This window comes from Podarcis bocagei (genome assembly GCF_964188305.1).
Source record: "Podarcis bocagei genome assembly, chromosome: 6".
NCBI classification, from domain to species: Eukaryota; Metazoa; Chordata; class Lepidosauria; order Squamata; family Lacertidae; genus Podarcis; species Podarcis bocagei.
The window spans coordinates 32,799,791-32,816,632 of NC_138130.1; the positions used below are offsets into that span (position 1 = coordinate 32,799,791).

At 44.0% G+C, this 16,842-nt stretch overlaps 1 protein-coding gene across 5 annotated transcripts in view; it reads right to left on the minus strand.

Annotated features, from left to right (window-relative positions):
• Window positions 1-16,588, minus strand: part of UBE3A (ubiquitin protein ligase E3A) — a 36,827-nt gene extending 20,239 nt beyond the window's left edge. The window contains exons 1-5 of one of the 5 annotated variants that reach the window (XM_081197568.1): window positions 16,040-16,588; window positions 14,481-14,595; window positions 7,522-7,589; window positions 4,397-4,560; window positions 2,570-2,684 (exon numbers count right to left, since the gene is read on the minus strand). In XM_081197568.1, the coding sequence (XP_081053694.1) occupies window positions 2,570-2,589 (20 nt within the window). In that variant the 5' untranslated portion in view covers window positions 2,590-2,684; window positions 4,397-4,560; window positions 7,522-7,589; window positions 14,481-14,595; window positions 16,040-16,588. The remainder of the gene's footprint in view (window positions 1-2,569; window positions 2,685-4,396; window positions 4,561-7,521; window positions 7,590-14,480; window positions 14,596-16,039) is intronic. The other 4 variants (XM_081197567.1, XM_081197570.1, XM_081197569.1 and 1 more) reach the window with 4 other exon arrangements.
• Between the last annotated feature and the right edge of the window lie 254 nt (window positions 16,589-16,842).

Below are 16,842 nucleotides of genomic sequence, written 5' to 3' on the forward strand. Positions count from 1 at the left end.
ACGTTTTAAGTGGGGAGGGAAGGAAAAGCATTCAAGGGACAAGGAGCACGCGTGGGGTGTGTGGAGAAGGATGCTGCTAATAATGCAGAAGAGGGGTTTAAGGGGAGAAGGAACACGCGTGGGGTGTGTAGAGAAGGATGCGGCTAATAATGCAGGCGAGGGGTTTAAGGGGAGAAGGAACACGCGTGGGGTGTGTGGAGAAGGATGCTGCTAATAATGCAGAAGAGGGGTTTAAGGGGAGAAGGAACACGCGTGGGGTGTGTGGAGAAGGATGCTGCTAATGATGCAGAAGAGGGGTTTAAGGGGAGAAGGAGCTCGCGTGGGGTGTGTGGAAAAGGAGCTTTTCGGTGAGCTGAGCAGGGAGGGGGGAGGGAAAGAACACTGTTGCTTTAAAGGAGCCAACCGGACAACAGCCACTTACAGCAGTGTAAGCAGCTCCTTTCCTCTCCCGCTTTGCTCCTTCTCTCCCTCTTTGCTGCTTTACACAGCTAATGGTGAATCCCCTGCAACCCAAGTCCTGCTCAGCGGATCAGCTGAGACGCTGGGAGAATCGTAATTTCCCCCTCTCCCTCATCCCGTGCCCTCCTGTCCCCAGCAGCCTTTTTAAAAACTTTTTTACTGGTTTTCACTGCGCTCGTGGCTCAGAGCCCTCCTGTGCCCTGCCGTCCCTCTGCAGCCTCATTGCTCCGTTTAGAGAGCGCACGGACCTTTGCTAGCTGAGGCTGCAGCAGCTGTTGCTGGCTACGCGGCGCTTTTTCCGGCTCGCTATGGCTCCCCTCTGTCCCTCCTCCCGTGTAAGCGGCTGCTGCCCGCTTTGCTGCCATGGCTCTCCTTCCCTCCCTCCTCCTCAGCTCCTCCCCCTCCTCCTGGCTGTAAAGCAAGCAAAGCTAAAGCCACGCAAAGCGGGACAGAAGCCCTGCAAGCGGCTCCCGCTTTGCTTGACTGACAGCAGCCATGGCTCCGGTCGAGTGCATTCGCTCCGTAACACGCACAGGCATTTTCCCTTACTTTCTAGGAGCAAAAAAGTGCGTGTTTTGGAGCGAAAATTACGGTATTCTCTTAGAAGTCAGTCCTACTGATTTCAAATCAAAGTTACGGTACCTATAGGTTAAGGCTGCTTACAACGATACAAGAACAGATATAAGCTGCTCATCATATACTCACAGTTGTCTACTTTTGCAATTATCAACTTTTACATATTGTACACCTCTTTTACATAGTACTTTCTATTCTCACATCAAATGCTTCATAAAAACCATTGTTTACAATACTTCCGCATTTTTAGCTGTCCCAATAATTTGTCACTATCTTATCATTATTTTGCCAGTACCAGCTCAGCTGAGCTATATTAATCCTTGTGCTATATTAAAAAGTGGCCTTGGTATGTTTCGAAATTCCAACAAGCCTATGTTTCTAAGATTTCCAGAAGCTCAGCTGACAGTGTTGTATTATTAGTAAGTATAAAGCAGCTTTTTAGGTTGTTCAGATATCCAAAGTTCTGTGCTTGTTAAAACTTTATTCTACAACAGTGCTGGTTTTCTACAAGGACACAGCCCTTTCTGTGATGATTTTGCATTTGTAGAATACCCTCCCCAGGAAAATATTTTTACCTCTTCTTTATTCTAGCCAGCATTTGAAAAAAATTATGGCACTGTTTTTTAAGAATTGTTTTATCTGCTATCTTTTAAATGTCATTTTATTGCTTTTTAAAAAATAATAATAATATTATGGAATTTCAGTGTATCAGTGTTGTTACATGATGCTGAAAAGTGCCTTGTAGAGGACAAATTCTCTGAAAGGTAGGTTAGCAGCCATTAAATAAATGCAGTGTAGAATGTATTTGTTTATTTGAACAAAAGCATTTTAAAATTAAACATAACACGCTTAAGAAGTTTAGAAAACATCAAAGTTATCATTATTTAGCTCACCCCTGCCAAAACCAAAAGGTTTGCTTTTGTTTAATAAATTTCGTTACAAGTGCTAAGTTTTCAGCCCCAAATAGCACTGCAGAAAGCATGATCGCAACACACCCACCCACTAATCTGAACACTGCAGCATGAGCTAGCAATTTTATATGGTGGCTCAATTCCAATGCCACTCAAAGGAACTGCTCCATTCTGCAAGAAGTTGCCTCCACTGTAACTCCTAGGATAGACAAAGCAAAGGCATGCAAGTCTGCTGCACTTGGCAATTTCACCAAGTTTCTGGAACAAAATCATTGTTTCAGCCAAATTGAGCACGCATTGTCAGCAAGATACCATGAAGATCTCTCCCCAAATCTGTGCATTCTTTCATTTTCTTCTAAGGTTGGACTGTGGTGGACTGCTTCTGGCAATTACTGAACCAGAGACAGTCTCCCCTATATAACAACTCAGGGGGACAACAACATTTTATAGAATATTAACACTGATATTCAGAGCAATATAAAGAAAGGATAGACACTTCAAAAGTATTTGCCTCAATGGTGTCCTCCTAAAGACTACTTGCTAATAATTAAGCTGTTATGGAAGCATAAAAAGCATTATTTGCATTTGAAACACCATTTTTAAAAAAAGTTCATGACAATTACCTTTTACAAGCTGTGGCCATTCGGTGACATTGGGGTGATCACAATTTTGTGTTGTTGATTAAAAACAGGTTGTCGCTGGTCCTCTTGTGCTGGGCCAAGCATAGGCTTAATAGTGCTAAATGAATAAAGCTATGCTTAGTTAAACATCCTCAAGTTCATGTTTCAAAATAGGCAATTAAACGAACAATTGTGATCATTAGCCAACACACACTCTGTGTTGCAAGAAATCTTAACACAAATATATATAATAATTCTGCTGCCAAAACTAAGTTCCAGCCTTTCCAAATCAACTTTTGAATTTGTCTAGATTCAATGCAAGACATTTCCCAGAGCCCAGTCATAGTTGGGCAGTTCATTAAAGCCAGGCTATTGAAACGAAATCCATGAAAGACAGAAATGATGATGGCCAGAAAACCTTGTGGAATGGAGAAGATATTTTTACTTCCACTACTGGTAGTCTTTAGCCATGCACTTTCACTCAGGCTTAAAGTCATGCCTGGAGCATTGCAACTGTGCCTAGAAGAGCTTTCTACCAATTTCACTACCCTGCATTACTTTAGAAAGAACCATCCTTAATGATGGCTCAAAATATTAAGCTGGTTTAAGGTTAATTCCGAAAACTGCTTTCTGATGTAGGTCATAAGAAAACATGTTACAATAAAGATCTAGAGATTGCATTTGTTCCCTATTGACCTCCAGGATCAATTCAAGGTGTGGTTCATGATAAAAAAAGATCTACAATAGGATATGCCCCAATATACCCAGAGGCCATCTCCAGCCTTGTGCATTACTATGAAATTTTAAGAGTGTCCTCTTTCATTATTCATGTGTCAACTTAGGAATGTAAGGAAGTGTACAGAGGTGGCTAACCTGTAATTACAGGTTACAGGTTTGCCCTTGAGACTCACTAAGACAAATCTATACATTTCCTAGAAGTGCATATTATCTTTTATATAGGTTGGCCTTTGATGGCCCAGGATAGAATGGCCGGAAGGTCTATTTTAATATTGGTAAAGGCTGTATTTCTGGCATCACCCACTTCAGCCTATGAGATGAGGCCACTATACAACACATTTCTTTGTAAAACTTAGTATAGACACCAGTCACAATTTTATTACAATTAGTTAGTAATTCCACCACAAGGTACTTCACCACTAGATTCAGCTTTAGTGGCCCACCAAAAATTCAAAGAAAAAAATACAGCCTATTACATCCATGGCTCTTTATATACAAGAACCTCTCATCCCTTCTCAGACCTGTTTTTGCAGACATCACGAGGCAGCTAGTGGGTAGAATGCTGACCCACTCCTTTCTAATTACAGCAAGAACAGCTGTATGGACCCTGTCCCCCCATGACATGGGGTGATTAATGAGTAACTGCCTATTTTTTAGAATGCACTTTTGAATCCCAGTAGCCCTCTCACAGGAAACACCTATCACACCAATGTCCTAGTCTCTCAGGACCACTTCAGACATCACATTTTTAAGTGTATACGTCAAGCATCTTAGATTTATGCCTAAAAAAATGTGAAGTGTGAGCGCAACAAACACGTGCTTGCAAATGTATGTATCAAAAGACCTGAGGCTGGCCGAACTTTCCTGCTGAGTGTTTACTTGGTGGAAACGTGGGGTTTAATTCCATGAGATTTGCAGTGGCCTTCGGACGGCTTCTGTTGACCTTGACAAGGTTTAACAGCTACTGTTCTAAAAATTTCCCACAATGCAAACTAATGAAAAACACAGGATGAAAATAATGCAGTTTACAATGGTTGGACTCTTCTTTTCAGCAACCCATTTGTAGTGGACATTTCCATTTCAAAATTTTACCTGTCAACTGTCTCCTGTGATCTGGCTTCTCTGGTATAAGATGTAAGGCTGATCTTCTACTCTGTCATGCCGCTGTCAGCCAGTGATTATTCAGCAACACTCGTACCCACAGCACCCCGAGGCCACCCACTGGCTTTTTGCTCTCCAGCTGAAGACTTCCATTGCTGAAACGGAACCAATTAATGTCTTACCTAATTCTATAATCTGATCTTATCTGTTCTTACGTACAAAATTTTAAACCCTTAACCTGAAGGGAAAAAAATCACTAAATTTTCTCAACTCACTCTTTCCATATCTGACTATAAAGCATTTGGCAAATAAGAATATTCTGAAGTATGAGTGATATCCAAATGTGGTGTCCCGCTTGCACAACAGACATCTTGTGTAAACTGGACTTAAGACTCCCTTTCTCTTCCCCTGCAGTCCCCCATTTGCTTTATAGGGATGGGGGGCAGGAATGGGGAGGAGAGGAATAGGAAGTTCTGTTGCATCTACTGGAGCAGCACTAGATCTCTCCCTATAAACATTTTTTGCAGAAATCTGAAACACTGTCTGCACCCAGGTTTAGGATAGCCATGCACATCAGAACCCCGTTTACAGAGCGGAGCAGATGGATAGAGAGCGGTGTTTCCCTAGGTAGCAAGACCAGTGGTCAAGGATGATGGGAACTGTAGTCTGAAAACAGCTGGAGACCCAAGTTTGGGAGACACTGTCTTAGAGGTAGTTTAAAGTGGAGGATAGACAAAACACTTAAAATTGCCATCCAATTCCCAGCTCGGGGGAAGCTGGCAATGTCCTGTGGCTGAAACCCTAGAAAGCTGCTGCCAGTCAGTGAAGACAGTACTAAGCTAGATGGGCCAAGGGTGTGACTCAATATAAGGCAGCTTCCTATGCTCCTAATTGATAAAGCAATACCGTCCCTGTTATGGAGGACAATTTGCCATAGGGTACTTTTGGTTGTAGTCCAAAAACAGCTGGAGACCCAAGTTTGGGAAACCCTGTACTAGTGTTTGGCTGAGCTGACCTAGTCCCGGAACATATTTATTCTTTGCCTATAGTATCCTAGAATAGAAACACTTTGTTTATTTCTTCATAGCTATTAGCAATTTGCAATCCCTGTAAGTGACTGCTCTCTATGTATAAAATGGGATGCCTTTGGGGCGCAATGAAATATACTAATGAAACTTAAAACTGCCAGAATCCCTTGGCCAAAGGCCAAATTTCATCATCTCTTATTTTATTCTACGGATGAACACATTTTCCAAGAGGTGAATTTATGCTTGAGAACATGGTGCTCACATGAGCCTTGTGCCCTATGTTCTATCTTCTAGATAGAGCTGGCCCTATTGTTATATGAATTTCCGATCTCAAATTACATAACACAAAAAGTCAACTAGGGACCTAAAATAAGAGGCATGCAACACGCACCTCCAAATCTCAAGCTGAGTGTTCAGAATGAAATTGTGCAAGGAATGAATGCATGGTCAATAGTGATCAACCTTGCCCATCTTATTAAAGTTGGGAGCAACTTTCTGGACAGCAAAGCAGGTGGGCTGACCCAGAGATGCTGTGAGTGCAAGTGCAGCTGAGCAGTCACTGGCTGCCACCCGAGGTTTCGATCTCAGAAATCATCCAAGAACTGACAGATTATGCATGTGAAAGCAGCATAACAGACAAAGAACAGTTTAAAAGCAAATTCAGCTAGAAGTCAGCTTTCATAATCAGTGTCATTCCAACATAATTTTCCTTTCACATAATAGCTGATATTGGGCGCAAAGTTCAATTTTCACAGTTAAGACCACCAGTAATTTACTGTCTGCAAACAGCATTCGCTTGCAAAGGCTGCCTATTCATTTTGGTTGGGAGTGGGCTGGAAGGGGCACCTACAAACAGGTTTTCAATATGGAAAATGCAACCCTGTAAAGGAGATATAACTGTCTTGCTCTCTATTTAGGTGTCTTTATTTATTTCTCTTGTTCAAAATCTAGTGCACAAAGGAAATAATTTGGTAAGACTTCATGATTCCTACTATACCAAATTAAAAGCTGCTGTTGTACTGGATATTTTAAAACCCCACCAACAGCAAGCAGCATGTCTGAATTTCAGCATGTATTTCATCATGCAACAATAAAATCAGAGTGCAGTTAAAACTAGCTTGCTTTGTGGTAACCAGACTAAAACTGGTTACTTAATATAAGATGTTAAAATAAAGTGAATTAGGACTGTTTCCAGGAACGTGGTAGCAACATGAGATTTTTGACATTTAGCCAATTGACAAAAAGGTGACACTGGAACAGAATACCAGATGAGCTGTCAAAAGTGTTCACACTTACAAAAGGTATGCCATTCATTATGCATACTAAAAGTTCATTCAGCACTTAAGGTAAGACAAAAGCTGATCCAATTTATATTCTGTCCACAAGCAACTAGCATGTAGTAGACAAGTTATTCTTGGTTTGTGGAGCAACATGCAGGCTACATCATTCATATGGTTAGCCTGCTAATTAATGGAAACTGCAAATTTTCAAAAGACCATAGCACATGATATGGCAATCAAGTACTCAAATATTCAGTGTATCTGAAGAAGTGTGCATGCACACGAAAGCTCATACCAAGAACTAACTTAGTTGGTCTTTAAGGTCTTTAAGTTGGTCTTTAAGGTGTTAGTTGGTCTTTAAGGTGCTACTGGAAGGAATTTTTTTATTTTGACTATGGCAGACCAACACGGCTACCTATCTGTAACTCAAATATTCAGCGCTTTATAATATCTTCATAAATATTGTTTTCTTTCATAAATTTGTTCTCCGTAAGGCTGTTTTATTAAGAGAAATTACCGTATTTTTCGCTCTATAAGACGCACCTAGTTTTTGGAGGAGGAAAGCAAGAAAAAAAATATTCTTAATCTCAGAAGCCAGAACAGCAAGAGGGATCGCTGCGCAGCGAAAACAGCAATCCCTCTTGCTGTTCTGGCTTCTGGGATAGCTGCGCAGCCTGCATTCGCTCCATAAGACGCACACACATTCCCCCTTACTTTTTAGGAGGGAAAAAGTGAGTCTTATAGAGCAAAAAATACGGTATTTCTGCTGAAAAGAACACAATATCTAAGATACAACTATTCTACATACCATGTTCTTCCAGTACTTCAGCAGGTTGCTCTTGCACGTTGCCAAATGGCCTTCAATTGGCTGCGGACCTAGAATACAATATCTTACTTCAGTTTTTTTAATCAGTTATATAAAGATTAAGATCATCTAATGCATAAAATCTGCATGATGCTCTTTTAGAAGTTCATTTGTGCTGTACTATTTACTGCACTCAGGATAAATAGAAATGATTGTAAAAAAAACCCACACATCTAAAAAAATGAATTGGATTTTTACTCTTGTAAATGGTTTTTAAGTACTGAAAGTTTCTTATTTTCTAAAAACAGCCTGCTTAAAATTAAATGTAGAACCAAGAATGTTACGCCGGTGTTTATAATTTCTTAAAACAAGAAAAATGGTCACTTGTCATGAACACTGGCCTGGTTCACATGTCACATTAAAACAGAGACAAAATGGCCTGGTTTCCTGTGAAGAACCGGCATGCTTGTGCTCATGGTTTGTTTGAACAGAAACAAACCATGAGCTTAGATTCGGATGATACAACAAGTCAGACCATGCTTTGTTTCCTGACAGTAGCAGGAGTGGGAGAGAATCAAACTGCCTGCGATTTCAGCAGCTTCTACCAGCATGCTGCTTGTTCACATTAAACCGTAGCTTAAAGCAGTGTTTCCCAACCGGTGTTCCGCGGCACACTAGTGTGCCGTGAGACGTCGGCTGGTGTGCCGTGGGAGGGAGGCGGGCGAGTCGGGCGGTGAGAGGCGGCGGCGGCGAGGATCCGCGTCGAGCCGGGGGCGGCTCCGCGGTGGTGGTGCCGAGCGGCGGGGCAGCGCGTGCAAAAGGGAGGAGCGCGAGATAGCGGAGGAGGAGGAGGCCGGCATGTCCGGGCAGCAGCAGCAACAACAGCAGCAGCAACTCCCGCCGCCGCCCCCTCCTCCGCCCGCTATCGCCGCCACCACCACAACAGCCGCCGCCGCCTCAGCTGCCGCCGTCCCTCAGTCCCTCGCTCTGCTGCCTCCTCCCCCCCACCCCCAAAGCTTGGAGGTTCCCCGGCAAGGGGGAGGAAAAAAAATTAAAAACTTTCACTTTCGTGCGTCCCTCCCGGTGTGACGCTGCGCGCTGACGTCACGGGGCTGTAATGGTGGTGTGCCGCGAGATTTTTTTCATTAAACAGGTGTGCCGTTGCCCAAAAAAGGTTGGGAAACACTGGCTTAAAGTAACTACAACAAAGGGTTATAGCTCAGTGGTTGCAGAGCACATGCTTTGCATTCAAAAGATTCCAGGTTCAATCCCAGTATCTCTGGGTATGGCTGCGAGAGACCCCTCCCTGAAACCTAGCAGAGCCACTGCCAGGAGACTATACTGAGTCAGATGGACCAATGATCTGACTCTAATTCATAGCAAAGTTCTTTGTACGAAATAAAGGTGAACAATGTTTTATAAAACTTGTCTGATTTTGAGGTTGAGTTTTCTTTTTGATTATATGTTTGTTATGCAAATGACAAATGAGCCCTTGTTAAAAGAGAAAATATTATCTTCTTCCTCACTAGATCATCATCAAGTACAGTGGTACCTCGGGTTATAGACGCTTCAGGTCACAGACTCCGCTTGGACTACATGGAACTGGCGGAAATGACTGGCAAAATCTGAGACCAGGGAAAAGAGTCGGTGGAAGAAGATTGGAATAAATTTAAAGACTATTTACATAAATATTGCAAAATTAATGAATGTTAGAATGATGTCAGAATGAAGTTAAGTGGTTTAAGCAGCAATGTTATAAAGGTGTGTGAAAAATGGATTATTAACAGGTAGAACTCAAAGTTATATTATATTAAGTTAAAGGATTAAGATAAAAACAAAGAGGCAAAGAAATTGCTGAATTAATAAATTGAATTGGAATACAAAAAAGGGAGGTGTGAGGAGGTCAGGGAAGTAAGGATATGAATATATGATATGGAAAGATTGATGTGTTTTCTTTTTAAATGTTTTTTAATCTTTTTTCTGTATTTTGTATTTTTCTTTTTTGTTATTTTTATTTTTGTCTTCTCTTCTATTCTTCTTATCTATGTATTTTTTTTCTTTGAAAACTTAATAAATATCATTAAAAAAAAATACAGACTCCGCTAACTCAGAAATAGTACCTCGGGTTAAGAACTTTGCTTCAGGATGAGAACAGAAATCGTGCGGCAGCGGTGCGAGACCCCATTAGCTAAAGTGGTACCTCAGGTTAAGAACAGTTTCAGGTTAAGAACAGACCTCCGAAACAAATTAAGATCTTAATCAGAGGTACCACTGTATACCTAACTGAGTGAACTTGCATTTTCCTATTTTTAAAGCTCTGTATCTGAGAACAGTGATTTCGCTCAGATCTCATTATGAACATTTATAAACAAGTACACAATACCGGCTAGGGCATCTCTGTGGCCTACTTGGGGGGGGGGGCAGGGAGGTTGGAGCTGTACAGATGCATGAGCAGGAATGCTGGATTGGCTCTGCTGGTGTATCTGCGCAGCCCCAGGCACACCAATGCCTTGCTCAGTCCAGCCTAGATGTTGGGTGAGGGGCTCCGCCACACCACACCGGTCACAGTACATTTCCCTTTAGAAAAATAAATTGCTTTGCCCTAACCAACCCCAGCTTCTAGGAAGTTTGGAGGGCTTAGCTTTTTAAACAAAGGCCACATTCTCATGTCACACTAAACTAAGGCTCGCCACAATATGCGTGAATCGGAATAACCCTGTGCATGTTTCAAATCATGTGGTTCTCCCACGCTCCCCTGTGTAACCAGAACAACAACTTCAGAGGCATTTACTTTCAGTTTCCATTAAGCTCAACTTGTCATTCTGGTTTAACCCAGGATTGTGGTTTAACACCAACTATGGTCTGTTTCAAAGTAAGCCAATTTCAAACCATCAGTTATTAAGTCAGCTTATACTGAAAAGGACCACAGTTAGTGATAAAATATGCTCCCAGTTTCAGACAAAATGACAAGCACAGCTTAGGGGGAAATGAAAGCAAAAGCTTCTCCTTCCAGTTGCATGAGAGGACAGGACACGAGCATCTAAGGATTGGTTGGGCTTGCTTTAGTTTTTGCATTTCGTGGTTTAGCCGGATGTGCAAATGTGGCCAAAGACATATGGGTAAAAATGTCCATATTTATTTAGAAAATGTATATCACAGGCTTCATCACAAGACCCCAGGAAAAATTACAATTCTAAAAAGAGTGAGCACAAGTTTGGGGTTGTTCGCTGCTTTATGTTTCTGGGGTTCACAAGGCAATAGAGTTAGGCAATATAGAGAAGGAGTGGAAGTAAAACAGAAAGAAGCAACCTGGATACAAAGTCTAACCTTCCATATAGTGCTCTATTCATTTACAGCAAATATGACTAAGAAACTACATTAGCCAATTAGTATACAGCACAGTTTAGGAAAAATATTGTCAATGAGGCATTAGATTTAACTCTTCAATTATCCCACTGCAACGCTGAAGTATTATACCTGAAAGCTACCTGGAAGAATAAGTTGCAGTTTTACAAACTTTAGAAATAAAGCGTAAGAGTAATGAAATTCACACAGGAGGAAACCCAGCAAGTTGATCACTCAGGAACAAAAAACCCTAAAATGCTCGGGCAAATAGGCATGTTTTGACTTGTTATTGGCACCAGTCACATGTCTAAGTGAAGGACATCCCACAAACAGGGTACTACCGTGTCACCACCTAGGAAATTTCTCCTGGTGGTAAGCAGAAGAGAAGGGGAGTAGTAGGCGAATTGTTCAATTTAGAATTAAATTGATTATAGACATCTGAGGACAGGCCAGAGAGATTTTGGATCTTGTCCGTTTTCACACACTAACAACACATCCTTGTAGAATTCTATCCATGACATTTTATCTGCACAATCAGAACGAATTTCAGGAACCAAAAAGTCGTATTGAAAAATACAACTTCTGAGTTGGCTGGTCCCCAAAATGGCAACTAGACATACCGTTTTGGCAAGTGTAACCCTGATTTAAGGAGCCATTTGGCTTATACAGTCATACCTCGGGTTACAGACGCTTCAGGTTGTGAATTTTCGAGTTACAGACGCACTGAAACCCAGAAGTACTGGAATGGGTTACTTCTGGGTTTTGGCGCTTGCGCAGAAATGCTAAATAGTGCTTTGCGCAGAAGCGCCAAATTGCAACCCGCGTGTGCACAGACACGGCGCTGTGGGTTGCGAACGTGCCTCCCGCACGGATTACGTTCGCATAGATTATGTTCCTATTAGCAGAACATTCATTCTAGTGGGTAACTGCCTAATGGCATTTCTCTAGAACACTCAAACATCAGCAAATGAAGCAGACAGCACATTTGTAGGCAAAACTGCACATAGATACACAAAACACCAGGAGGAGACTGAAGAACTTAATTTACAACAGAAATATTATTTGCATTATTCTGCATATTTACTCTAAACTGCTTTGCATCTAAGATAAAACCAGATAAACTTTTCTAAATAAAAATGGCATACTGGATACCTTACCCCTGAAAATAAAGTTAAAATCCAACTATGTTTTTTTTAAAAAAACCCAGCAGAGAAAACAATTAAACCCTATGTCACACAAACTTATTAAGGAAACACAGGAGTTCAGAAATTGTCTAACATTTTGTACCAATCTCAATTTTTCTATACATAAAACAAAACCAAGCCTTTATGTTTCTGCAGCTTCCAGTAACAGCCTAGTTCGCACATAATGGTACACCATTGTTTGTTTACTTTAACTGTGGTTTTGTTTTAATATGTGAAACCAGCCCAGCAAACTATGGCTTGTTTTAACTATGGTTTGTCATCCTCTCAAAGCCCAACAGAGTTGCTTAACCATTAATTGTTTGGCTGTCGTAACTAGCTGCTTGCCAAGCTACAAAGGCATGTGGCAAGAGCAGCTGGAAAACAAACCAAGTTATGGAGAAAGAAGCCATGGCTTGTTCGCTCATCTGCTAGAAAATTTGTGGCTTGTTTTAGTGTTATGTGCGATCACAGCCACAGTCAGGAGCCAGTGTGGTATAGTGGTTAAGAGCAGTAGTCTCCTAATCTGGGGAACCGGGTTCGCGTCTCCGCTCCCCCACATGCAGCTGCTGGGTGACCTTGGGCCAGTCACACTTCTGTGAAGTCTCTCAGCCCCACTCCCCTCACAGAGTGTTTGTTGTGGGGGAGGAAGGGAAAGGAGAATGTTAGCCGCTTTGAGACTCCTGAAGGGGAGTGAAAGGCGGGATATCAAATCCAAACTCTTCTTCAGGAACGTTTAACAGAATTTGACTGTGATAAGCCCTTTTCAGGTGTTTTGATTGCCTAATATGTAAATAACACACACAAGAAGGGGTTGTGTACATCGTTTGTAAACAGTTTGGGACCCTACATGTGTGACAGCATGATGATCTAAAGCAGCAGGTATCCTCTACTCACAGTGGCTTCCCACTTCAGATCACTGATCATCTCCTGCTCATGTATGGCTCTATCTTATATATCAAGAGTCGGGAACATTTAGCTCTCAAGTTGTTGCTTAACTTAAGCTCCCATCAGCTCCAGCAAGCCAGGGATGATGAGCCAACAATAAAAAGGAGGGGAGAGATATGATGGGAATGGAGAAAAGCCTTACAACAAAGGCATCTGAAAAGACGTTTAGGGCTCTTTCACAGCAAAGGAACTAATTGCACCAGATTTTTTTCCTAACATGTGGATATCAGACTATAGAACCATTTCCTTTATAGTTGCTGTGCTTAGAATAACACCCACAAATATATATTGCCTTAAGTATTTTGAAATGTGAAGATAATATTATATCCCCAATCCAGCTCTAGTTGCTTGTGTCGCATGTAGTAGCGACCCCTGAATCAGAATACATATCCCATGCATTTTATACCTTCAACAAGTACTTGCATCCACTTATGCACACATATCTCCTTTGCTGGAGAAAACTGCTCTCACTTTAGCAAGTGTTCTCTGCTTTAAGGTCCCACTTGGGTATTACTATTTTGAAGTCTGCCAGAATCAGGGCAATACATACAAGATGAAAACTGGTCACCAAATGGACTATGGACCAGGCTTATTTTTAACTCCCTCCTACTTCAGAACCCCTCCTGATCATACAGTTAATCCTTTTTGCTACAATGGAGGGGTCATCCAAGCTAAATTACAACATCCAATGATGGTAGTGGAGATTCTATCCTTAGTGAAGAATACAGTAGACGCTCAGGTTGCGAACGTGATCCATGCGGGATGCATGTTCGCAACCCGCAGCCCCACGTCTGCGCATGCGCGGGTTGCGATTTGGAGGAAGTAACCTGTTCCGGTACTTCCGGGTTTCGGCGGGTCCGTAACCCAAAAAAACGCAACCTGAGGCGTCTGTTACCTGAGGTATGACTGTACTAGGGATGGATGCAAGCCACATGTTCCCTCCCAGAGTTATTCAACAAAGAGTGCACATTCATCACCCTCAACCTCCCAAGAATATCTCAATAGTTGAGATTGGCGTGCCTACACCGAGACAGCTGAAGGAAAAGAAGTGGCTGTAAGAATTTCCGTCCCTTAATCAAAAACCCTGGACTAAGTTTAGGGGTTGCAGTCATCAGATTCAGCAAACACTGCCACTAAAATCCACACCTGTGACACATTCATGGTATAAAAACTGTGAGCAGAAAATTTATTTAGCTTTAAGTTAACTATAATATCTTACATGCATCATTAGCACCAGCTTGGTGTACTTTTTCTACTCCAGTCAAATAAATATCTAGTATGGGTTTATTTCACTGTCAGACTTGTTCCTCAACCTAACTTGTACAGTTTTACTAAGCGCATTTGGACTTTAAAAAAACTAGCACAGGGGCATGCAACTGGATCAGACAGCTGGATGCATACATATCCAGCAGTTCATGAACCACTTTGACAAGTGGGCGGGACTGCCCACCTGTCAGTCAGCTGTCATATGGTGTCAGGTGATTGTACCTTCAATCCACAGCAGCAAAGGACAAAATGGTGCACACTCTTGTGCTCCCAATTCTTTCTGCATCAGACTGAATTCAAGCTGCAGCTGCAAAGGAAGAAGTAGCTGTGGCAAGAACTGCAAAGAAAGAATCTATAAGTCAGACATGGGAAAGGTGGATGTGGCTCACCAAAAATAGCTTGGTGGGCCAACATTTTGAGGCCTATCAGATCCATGGACTGGAGGCTCCCAGCCACTCGTCTAGCACACAGCAGCAAAGTGGTGCTGGAGTTAACCTGAGGTTGATTTTGCGATGCTGGAACGTGCTCTAAAATTGTGTTCACATTCTCCACATGTTTAGAAGAGATGTATTTTAAAAGTCAGTCATCCTCTTACTTTTGATCTTCATTTTTACAGAACACGGAAAATAAGTCCCTTTACTGACCATATATACTGCCTTGCATAGTGGTTACCTGAGCTAAGGTCCTGCTTTCTAGCTGGGAAATTTTCAGAAGTAACAGAACTGCCACTGCAGAAACCCAAATCTGAATCCAATGCAACTTTAAATGTAAACATTTGTTATGGAGTATTTGTTTACATGAGGAACAGTTACAATTTCAGTTTAGGCACCTGCATCAAGCCTAGGATAGTAAGTAGTGACAAAGAGGCGAAACAGACAGCAACAATTATCCGATCAAACTAAGGGACGGAAATGTGGCTTCTAGTCACCCAATTTAAAAAAATGAAACAAAACCTTGTGGGGAAAGTGTGCAAATTTCTGATTTCTAATTCTACTCAGAAACCGTCAAGCTACACAACAGCCGCCACATAATTCAGTTCGATGGCAACTACACACAACCAGAAGAGCCAACAGACATGCTACCCACGTGGACCGGGAGTCCCGCTCCTAACTCTTAGGGACAAATGTTGCATGCAAACGTTTGACGGAAGCCTGCACGCAGGAGGATGAACAAAGGAAAAAGCAGGTTAGATCAGGCCAGCAGCAGCAGCAACGGAATAATACACACCCCACCTATATAATATCATATATTAATATATGTATGTAATATAAAATAATAGCAGAGTCCACTGCTGGGGGAACAAGGCGGCGGGCTTATCAGACCTTTGGCCCCACTCGAGGAGGCAACTTTCCCGTCTTAAGGCCTTGATAAGCGTGTTTTGTCTGGGGCGGGCGGGCGGGCGGCGGCGGCAGCACTTACGATGCGCAGCCAGGCCCGGCTCCCGATACGCGCGCCCGGGGGCTGCAGACACGGAGCAGCCGGTACTTTAGCGCTCCCCCCCCCCCAAGAAAAACCCCGCTGCCTCCCCTCACACTATTGCAGAAAAACACACCTGGGCAAAAAATAAAAACAGAGAGAACCAGCCCTTGGAGAAGCTGTGATCGGCGCTTCCCCGCCCGCCTCTCCTCCCTCGCTTCCCCGCACAAGGGCGAAAAGTGCGGCCGGGGAAGGGAAGGGGCGGCCTTCTCAATCCCACGACCCCCCCCCACCCGGGGGGCTGCGAAGAGGGACCAAGTGCCCGGGGCGGAGAGAGGCCGCCCTTCCTCCCCCCTGATACTCACCTGGCGCTGCCGCTTCCCGCCTTGGGCCCAGCAGGCGCCGCTTGCATGCAGGCCGGGCTGCCCCCTGACAGCGAGACGCCGCTGCCGCCCCTCCTCTTCCGCGTCGCCTTCTGGCCTCCGCCGCCTGGCCTAGGCCGCTGTGCCGGAGCGCGCAGGGTGGTGGTGGTAGCAGCCGCCGCCGCCGCTGAGGGCTGTGAAGGAGGGGGAAGGCGCTAGGCCCGGCCCGGCCCGGCTAGGCCTGCCTGAGAGCTGAGTGGGAAAAGGGGAAGGCCGCCTAGGCGCTCTAGGCGTGCGCGCGGCTGTCGAGATGGTCGGCGATGGCTGAGCAGGGGCCTCCGCGCTGCGCCTCCGCCCTCTCCCCCCGCTCGGGGTCACCCGGAGCCCAGCACCACCATGTTGGGAGAGAGGGAATTACGAGAGAGAGAGAAAGAGAGAGAGCGGCCGGGCGGGGGCAGGGAGGAGGAGTGGGGAGAGAAGAAGGGGGGGAAAGAAAAGACCAGAGGCACGGGTGTCAAGCGCGGCGCAGCTTCGGAGGACTGGCGGGGAGGGAGGGGTGGCCCAGCATGCACCGCGCGCGGGGCAGCGCTGCTAGGCGCTCTGTCTCTGTGTCTCTGTTTCTCTGGCGTGCTCGGCCGCTCTGCAAGGACCCCGGATCATAGAAAGAGGGAGGCAGGGGAGGGGAGGGGCCTTCCCCGCCAGCGGCCATGTCACGAGAGGCATCGGCTTCGCCACCGCGTGGCCTTGTCCTTGCCATGCCCAGGTTTCTCGTCTGGTTTTGAGCAGCAGGGCAGCTCCGTGCCGCG